The 9,332-nt window shown below is 40.4% G+C and overlaps 1 protein-coding gene across 2 annotated transcripts in view; it reads left to right on the top strand.

The window, feature by feature from the left end:
* The window catches only part of LOC138977363 (glycoprotein-N-acetylgalactosamine 3-beta-galactosyltransferase 1-like), a 29,544-nt gene continuing 20,212 nt past the window's right edge, over positions 1-9,332 (top strand). Inside the window, exon 1 of one of the 2 annotated variants that reach the window (XM_070350263.1) lies at positions 1-146. In XM_070350263.1, the coding sequence (XP_070206364.1) occupies positions 120-146 (27 nt within the window). In that variant the 5' untranslated portion in view covers positions 1-119. Of the gene's footprint in view, positions 147-2,986; positions 3,143-9,332 lie in introns of those variants that run through there. The other variant, XM_070350264.1, reaches the window with a different exon arrangement.

The raw sequence follows: 9,332 nt of genomic DNA, 5'->3' as shown, positions 1-9,332 counted from the left end.
AGAAAGAAAGACAACTATCACATTTCCATCAAATCAAGAACGAATAGCCTTGACCCACAAGTCAGCAGCGAATGTGATAAACGGGTTATCTCCCCTGAAAAGCGAAGCAAGCTTCGAAGATGGCGACGATGGAAAAGAGAAGAACTGTGAGCGAACTGCGAAAGGTGTGTGTGGGTGTGTGTGTGGGATGTGTGTCAGTGTGTGTGTATATGCGCGTGCTGTGTGTGATGTGTGTCAGTGTGTGTGTATGCGCGTGCTGTGTGTGTGTGTGGCTGTGCTTGCGTGAGCTTGTGTGTGGCTGTGCTTGCGTGAGCTTGTGTGTGTGTGTGAGAGAGAGAGAGCGATAGTGAGAGTAGGGTATGGTTGTTGGTGAAAGTTGAGTTGGACGCTGGGGTTGGGCGGGTGTGTGTGTCAGACTGAGAGGGTTGTGTGTGTGTGTGTGGGGGGGGGGTGGACTGCGTGTGTGTGCTTATTTGTGTGTGTGAGGGTTGTGTGTGTGTGTGTGGGGGGTTGACTGTGTGTGTGGGTTTATTTGTGTGTGTGAGGGTTGTGTGTGTGTGTGTGTGTGTGGGACTGCGTGTGTGTGTTTATTTGTGTGTGGTGTGTGTGTGTGCCTTTCGCCTTGTATTGAGGAAATTAAACTGCGTTTGCATATTATGTGTGTGTTTGCAAGCGTGCGTGTATGTTAGGCATATCTCAGTAGGTGTGTGTATGTGCGCGTACGTGCAATGTGTGTGCGTGCGCGCGTGTGTTTGTGTATGTATGTATGTATGTATGTATGTGTGTGTGTGTGTGTGTGTGTGTGTGTGTGTGTGTGTGTGTGTGTGTGTGTGTGAGAGAGAGAGAGAGATAAACAAACTATCAAGAACAAAACAAAACTGAACAAACGAAATGTTTTCCCCCCAACTCTGATTATTGCTTGTTTCGGAGACGACTGTGATTTTGACTTTTTGAGTAAGCCTACACGAACACACAAGCTCAATACAGCCGGCAACAAGTTCGCCGGTCGGGGCAGTGAAATACTATTTCAAATAGATCTATTTCACTAAGAATGTCAATGGATATAGGGCAACATAGGGCCTACTTATTTTTTAAATCAGTGATTGATTAGATCGTCATATTTTTGTGACACTGAGACCAAACCATCAAAAAATTAGCAATAGGCCTTGAATCAAAGTCGTGCGAGATCTGACCTTGCTGCAAATGTACGTGTACGACTTGATTGTGTTGACGTTCAACTGGTAAGCTGGGCGATTGCAGGCTTTTATCCAGCGAAGGCAGCGATCTAGATGGTACAGATGCTTTCCCGGTTTCACAAATGGGATGAATTTCACGCCAACACAGCGTTCAGGATGCCTATCATCCGTTTTACATTGTCCCCAAGCACAGCGCTTGTTAGGCGGCATTTTGAAAGGTGACCGGGAATTTGCTTCCTAAAACAAGGGAAGTAACTCCCAGAGCCTCGATATGTGGATATGGTTAATTGCATGTGTTGCGTGTCTAACAATAAAGTTATTTGTCATAATTTCCGCGAATTGTAATTCATAACGAGCTGGGAAACAAACAAACATTGGTCATATGTAACAAAATCCATAAGTTGAATGGGTTTGAACTTGTGGATTGTTGAAGTAAAAGCCAATTAGGCTGTTTGATATGTCAGGATCATCGCGGCATTGGATTCGTGTTTACGATTGTACACATTTACTCTCAAATACCCGCCGTCAAATTGCGCAACGAAAATCCTTAAAACACTTAAAAGTGCTTAGGCTCGGGGAGCATAATTATCATATACGGCAGAAGTCTATCATACTAGAAGTATTTAACTACTATTACCAGCAGTCGACAGGCGGTGATACATATGCCCTTTGACCGTTACTTGGGGATATCCCGTACTGAAAATAGAATACGGGATTCTAGGGAAGCTGTTCAAGGGCACTTAAGCACTATGTTCGATTTTCAATACACGACTCAAAACCTTTGGGATAAATCAAAAAGAATAACATCGAGTAATGTTTCAAAACCCTATTTCCCTGTTTATGGGTGTTTCCCCCCCCCCCCCCCCCCCCCATTTGTTTGCAATAATTATATGTTTGCAATATTTGTAAACATTTGCATAGATTGCATGTTAGAGTTATTATGAAGTCTTGGTTATGATGAGAGCTGTAAAATGCAATTAACGACGTTAAACACCAAAGAAAGAAAGAACATGCAATTAAGTAATGCGTGTTGTATTCTTGTGTTTTCAAAGTACATAACTTTGAATCGATCGATTTCCCACAATCTAACATGCAGAGCCAAGAAAATCACAAGGTGCACTTAGCATAAACTTGTCCACGTCTCTATTACACGAAGTGCTTGTTTCGATGCACATCATATCAATACAACCGCTTAGATAACAAGGTTTTGGATTCTGACAGCAAACACACACACACACACACACACACACACACATTGACACATACACACACACACAAACACACCCTCACCCACACACAAACACACACACACACACGAACGCTCTTGCATTCACGTCCACTAGACCCGGGCCGATAGAGCCAATAGAGCCAGTGATGTCAACTTGTAGTATGTCATTCACTTGTGGTCATGTAGATTCATGGGAAACGTTTTGCTTTAAATATATTCTAAGATTCAAATTTCAGCCTATATCCGGTTTCTTGCCCTGATATATTGTTCACTGATATAAAAGACTCCTTCTGCATGCGTCTATTTAACATTCCTAACAGATTACCGCCCTTCATTGTAACTGTGAGAGAGATCCAGCATTTTTTTTTTTTACAGCATTTCTCTTAAGCAAATTCCAATATTGAGAATTGTATTTAAAGACTTGATATTTACCGTCAAAACGCACGAGATCATAGTCATAGAAGGCAATATTTGCAACCTATAATTTGAAAATTAAACGAGACTTCCCTGGAATTATTTCGAGGGTGCTGTTGGTTAGAGGTATACACATGAGATGCAATGCGCACGCATACCGTCAGTGTTTAGCCAAGTGTGGTTCCCGAAATAAACCTAAAGGGTGGGTCTACCAGAATCATTTAGAGTCGCTGCTGGGTCGGCATGTGTATACCTCTAACCAACAGCACCCACGAACTAATTCCAATTAAAGTTCACCTTCCAGGTAAGTCTCGTTTAATTTGTTTGATTTTGTTCAAACACCAAAGAATTATTTTATCATCAAAACGAAGTCAGTACAGTTCGAAGTTTTAAAAGTTTGAAAGGATGTACGTACGTATGTCAAGAAAACCGGATACAGTACTCCCCGGTTAACGTCACTACCGTTTAAGGTCACACCTCTGATAACATCAATCAGGGTGTTGGTCCCGACCTAAAGCCTTCTTTGTATGACTAAGAAAACCTCTTTTACATTTAGTCAAGTTTTGACTAAATGTTTTAACATAGAGGGGGAATCGAGACGAGGGTCGTGGTGTGTGTGTGTGTGTGTGTGTGTGTGTGTGTGTGTATGTGTGTGTGTGTGTGTCTGTCTGTCTGTCTGTCTGTCTGTCTGTCTGTCTGTCTGTCTGTCTGTCTGTGCGTGTGTGTAGAGCGATTCAGACTAAACTACTGGACCGATCTTTATGAAATTTGACATGAGAGTTCCTGGGAATGATATCCCCGGACGTTTTTATATTTAGTCAAGTTTTGACTAAATATTTTAACATCGAGGGGGAATCGAAACGAGGGTCGTGGTGTATGTGCGTATGTGTGTGTGTGTGTGTGTGTGTGTCTATCTGTCTGTCTGTGTGTGTGTGTAGAGCGATTCAGACTAAACTATTGGACCGATCTTTATGAAATTTGACATGAGAGTTCCTGGGTATGAAATCCCCATACGGTTTTTTTCATTTTTTCAATAAATGTCTTTGATGACGTCATATCCGGCTTTTCGTGAAAGTTGAGGCGGCACTGTCACGCTCTCATTTTTCAACCAAATTAGTTGAAATTTTGGTCAAGTAATCTTCGACAAAGGCCGGGGTTTGGTATTGCATTTCAGCTTCGTGGTTTAAAAACTAATGAGTGAGTTTGGTCATTAAAAATCTGAAAATTGTAAACAAAATATTTTTTATAAAACGATCCAAATTTACGTACATCTTATTCTCCATCATTTTCTGATTCCAAAAACATATAAATATGTTATATTTGGATTAAAAACAAGCTCTGAAAATTAAAAATATAAAAATTATTATCAAAATTAAATTGTCCAAATCAATTTAAAAACACCTTCATCTTATTCCTTGTCGGTTCCTGATTCCAAAAACATATAGATATGATATGTTTGGATTAAAAACACGCTCAGAAAGTTAAAACGAAGAGAGCTACAGAAAAGCGTGCTATCCTTCTCAGCGCAAGTACTACCCCGCTCTTCTTGTCAATTTCACTGCCTTTGCCGTGCGCGGTGGACTGACAATGCTACGAGTATACGGTCTTGCTGCGTTGCATTGCGTTCAGTTTCATTCTGTGAGTTCGACAGCTACTTGACTAAATATTGTATTTTCGCCTTACGCGACTTGTTTTTTCTTTTTTTCGATAAATACCTTTGATGACGTCATATCCGGCTTTTTGTAAAAGTTGAGGCGGCACTGTCACACCCTCATTTTTCAATCAAATTGATTGAAATTTTTGTAAAGCAATCTTCGACGAAGGCCGGACTTCGGTATTGCATTTAAGCTTGGTGGCTTAAAAATTAATTAATGACTTTGGTCATTAAAAATCTGAAAATTGTAATATATATTGTTTTATATAAAACGATCCAAATTTACGTTCATCTTATTCTACATCATTTCCTGATTCAAAAAACATATACATATGTTATATTTGAAATAAAAACCAGCTCAGAAAATTAAAAATATGAAAATTATGATCAAAATTGAATTTCCAAAATCGATTAAAAAACAATTTCATCTTATTCCTTGTCGGTTCCTGATTTCAAAAAACATATAGATATGCTCAGAAAGTTAAAAACGAAGAGAGGTACAGAAAAGCGTGCTATGCAGCACTGCGAAACCACTACCGCGCTGAACAGGCTCGTCAGTTTCACTCCGTTATGCACAAGCGGCGGACTACGGTCATCGTGAAAAAATGCAGTGCGTTCCGTTTCATTCTGTGAGTTCCACAGCTTGACTAAATGTAGTAATTTCGCCTTACGCGACATGTTAACTCTATGTCTCTCTCTACGTCTCCTCTCTTCATCTCTGTCTGTCATGATCAGTTTGTCTGTGTCTCTCCTCTCTTTCTATGTATGTCTGTCTTACCTCACCTCCTCTCTCTCTCTCTCTCTCTCTCTCTCTCTCTCTTTCTCTCTCTCTCTCTCTCTCTCTCTCTCTCTCTCTCTCTTATTAATGACCTTTTTGCAGACGACTCGTCTCTTTACACGTCCGGTAAAAGTTTACAATCTATTGAAACCTCTCTTCAAACGAGTTTGAACAACATAATTATTTGATTGGTGTAAACAAAACTCAATGATTATACACCCAGGCAAAACTAAATGCATGGTGATCACAAAACGACAGAAACACCAACTCGCTCCTATGAATCTTCATCTCAGTTTAAATGAGTCACCCACTGAGCAAGTAACCAGCCATCGTGTTCTCGGGGTCACAATAGACGCTGAATTAAAGGTACTGAACTTGTCAAATCCAGGTGTACGGAGCCCCTGGGGCTTTTAGTCATACCTCAGGCAGCTATCCGTTAGAAGAACTACCAAGTTTCATTGACTTGCACCCAAAGAGTCAAGAACTGTGATTTTTTTTACGAATTAATTTCGGACTCTGTCCCGGCTGGTCTTGACCTATTTTTGGATCTAAAATTAGATCAGGTAGATCACATCATGCACAAAAAGACACGTCACTAGCAAACTATGTCAGACATCATCATGAGTTTGTGTAAAACAAAATGGAGGCCGGAATCACTTAGTTGAATCGAACTCCGACCAAACACCACTATGATAACTAGGTTAATTTATGCACTCGCGTGAACAAGAAACTGTCGAGCTTCACAGATGTCGTCGTTGGGTAGTTTTGGGTTTGTTTTACTACCATAGGAGGATTTTTGAACTGTAAATGCACTCAGCTACAACAAAAAAAGGCAAAACGAAGGCCGTGAGCTGCACTGTGCCTTTAAAGTGGCAGTCCCACCTCAACCGTGTTACCAAAATCTTATGTAAAAACTTGTTCCTTCTCTCCAAATTAAAGCATTACGCTGATACCTCAGCACTCAAGTTGTTTTATTTTGGTCATAATTATTTTATCTCATCTGAATTATGCATCTACACTTTGGGATGGTTGTAGCGATGTTCACTTAAAAAAAGTAAATTCTCTTCACCGTCGCGCAGCTAAACTTATCATGCCGGGTCCGCAAACATCAACAGATCAAAAGCTTAGCAGCCTTAATTTTTTATCACTTAAAGATCAGTTATTATTTAATAAGGCGCTTTTAATGTTTAAGGTTCAAATAAACGAGACCCCACAGTACATGCGATCATTATTTCAGAAAGCAACAGACAGATATGGCTCAAACAAATTAATTTTTCAGCTACCCCGTATTGATTTATATAAAACCAGTTTAGCGTTTTCGGGCTCAACAATGTGGAATTCGTTACCATGTGAAATAAAGGGGTCAAGCACGATTAAACACTTCAAATCGCAGCTTAGCAAATATCTGATGTCACGAACAGTTACATTCTAAAGCTGTTTCTAGCAAGAATGCATTGCTATCACTAACCTCTATATATTTTGTTGATGATGATAATGATGTCGACGATGATGATGATGATGATGATGATGAGGTTGTTGTTGTGTGTGTGTGTGTGTGTGTGTGTGTGTGTGTGTGTGTGTGTGTGTGTGTGTGTGTGTGTGTGTGTGTGTCTGCGTGTGTATGTGTGTGTGCGTGCGTATATGTCTGTGTGTGTGTGCGCATATGTGTGTGTGTGTTTGTGTGTGTGTGTGTGTGTGAGTGAGTGAGTGAGCGTGTGTGTGTGTGTGTGTGTGTGTGTGTGTGTGTGTGTGTGTGTGTGTGTGTGTGTGTGTGTGTTGTATTGAGTGCGAACGTGATTGCAGGCATGCGGCGCGCGTGTGTGTGCGAGTCGACTTTTCTTTTCCTTTGTATTATTTTGACATACACGTACATTTCAATGTTCTATTATGCATTATGTAGTCGTATAGGTAATGTTGTTATTAGTAATACTGTATGATTGCGATTGACAATTGTCCTTTTATTGTGTTTATTTTTATGTCTTAGTTCAGCATAGACAGAGTGTAAGACTGGCGTGAGCCTAAAATCTCCATCCTTGAGTAATAAAGTTCGTTCGTTCGTTCGTTCTCTCTCTCTCTCTCTCTCTCTCTCTCTCTCTCTCTCTCTCTCTCTCTCTCTCTCTCTCTCTCTCTCTCTCTCTCTCTTTCTCTCTCTCTCTCTCTCTCTCTCTCTCTCTCTCTCTCTCTCTCTCTCTCGCTCTCTCTCTCTCTAATGCAGCTGATGGTCTCTGTGTCAGTGTCAGTATGTATGTCAGTGTGTGTCTCTCTCTGCCATGGATCTGCCCATTATCACGTCATTGACTTTTAATTGGCGGGAAGTCTTTTATGGGGCCTCAAACTAAACTCTGATCTCCTCGGATAAGATCAATTGTTTCTACTGAAATGGATCTTATCCGAGGATCGGTTAACGTTTCTCTCGGATAAGATCACGAATTTTTTTGGTCCCAAGGGGGGTCACCTTATCCGAGGAGTACTAATGGTTCGACTGAGACGGGGAAGTGGGCTACCAAAAACGATACAACTTTGGCTTTTTTAAAATGCTGGTCGACTGAGATTTCAACCATTGAATATTGTGCGCATACAAACGTACAACAGGGCGACTATCACATCAAATGAGCTGCATCTTTCCATTGACAAAGTAGACGATTTTTTTGCAAACCGCTGAAGTTGCCGCCACTCTGTTTTGTGTCACTATCAGTCATTTGTTCTTGCGCTCTATGAGCGCCCTTGTTATAACGTTGTGCTGGAATTGTATTTTAGATTCAGAGGTTCACAATAACATGCTTTTGCAGAATGGTATAGACTAAATTGACCATGCATGAAAAGTGGGTCACACGGGGCCCTGATGGCTAGGATTGGTTGAATCAAACACAAGAACTGGTGTGTGGTTTACGCATAGCAATTCAAGTGATCTTTAAGTGTCATTGAATGTTGTTGAATGCTATTGTGAGTGTGTCCCATAAGGTTAGTATTGCTGTTTTAATGAAAGATGTCATCATTCTGTAAATCCTGTGAAGCTGCGTGGGGTTTGAAAGTGAGTTTTGGTCAAAATAGTAACCCCCCCTCCCCATTGCTTCGGTCTCGTAAGTTTTGTGTTCTCTCTTCAGATGAATTTAATTAGTTTTTTCTTCAGTTTCAGCATAATAATTTTGAAGCTTACCATTAAGATGCAATAGACGTTTAGTAGGAGCGGTGTATTTTCTGTAAATATGTCAAACAAATTAAGAAGATAGATCCATTGCGACAAGCGACAGAGGGCGCTTTACTAATGACATTTAAGGGGTTACTTGTGTGTTCAAATCGCTCGACAGAAACATTACACATTTTGTGCACAGGTTCCTCTAAGCAATATGGACACATCTGTGCAAAGAAAAAAGCTGGTTGTCTTATTAACCTTTTTTTTAGAATTTTTTTACTGGGGGTTGTCAAGTACGATTTTGCGAAAAACACTGCGATTCTTAACGTGATCCTAACTGACATAATTATTTAGGTCTACAAATGATAAATGAAACATTACTTTGTGTAGATAAATGAATGAAGAGTATCACTTTATCATAATACGGCACTTATCAACATGCATTTTCAGAAAATGATCGAGGTTTCTCGAAGGCGTACACATAAAACTATCACTCATTTAGTAGTAAAAACGTTATTAAAAAAAATTTGCTCGACAGATCATAACTTTACTTTCTTTATTTGGTGTTTAACGTCGTTTTCAACCATTCAAGGTTATATCGGGACGGAGATCATAACTAAATTTGAACACAGCTAAGTTCACTGTATACAGATACAATACCTGTACACAAAACAAGAGGCGAAGCCTTCAAGGCTCACGTAAGAAATAGACAAACAGTAACACAAACTCAATCACTCCGTCACACATACACACCCACACACACAGTAAGCTTAGGTGACACTGTGCAAGAAAGAGAGACACTAGATCTAGATCTGTCTGTCTGCATGTAGCCTACTTACAGGGACACGACTGTCAAATAGTCTCGGCCCGCTGAAAATAACAATGACCGAGACCACACACACCACGCGAGAGAGAAAGACTACAGGGAG

The sequence above is a fragment of the Littorina saxatilis genome, linkage group LG9, assembly GCF_037325665.1.
Source record: "Littorina saxatilis isolate snail1 linkage group LG9, US_GU_Lsax_2.0, whole genome shotgun sequence".
Classification (NCBI taxonomy): domain Eukaryota; kingdom Metazoa; phylum Mollusca; class Gastropoda; order Littorinimorpha; family Littorinidae; genus Littorina; species Littorina saxatilis.
The sequence above is the reverse complement of the archived record's forward strand: the minus strand, read 5'-3'. Positions and strand labels throughout refer to the sequence as shown.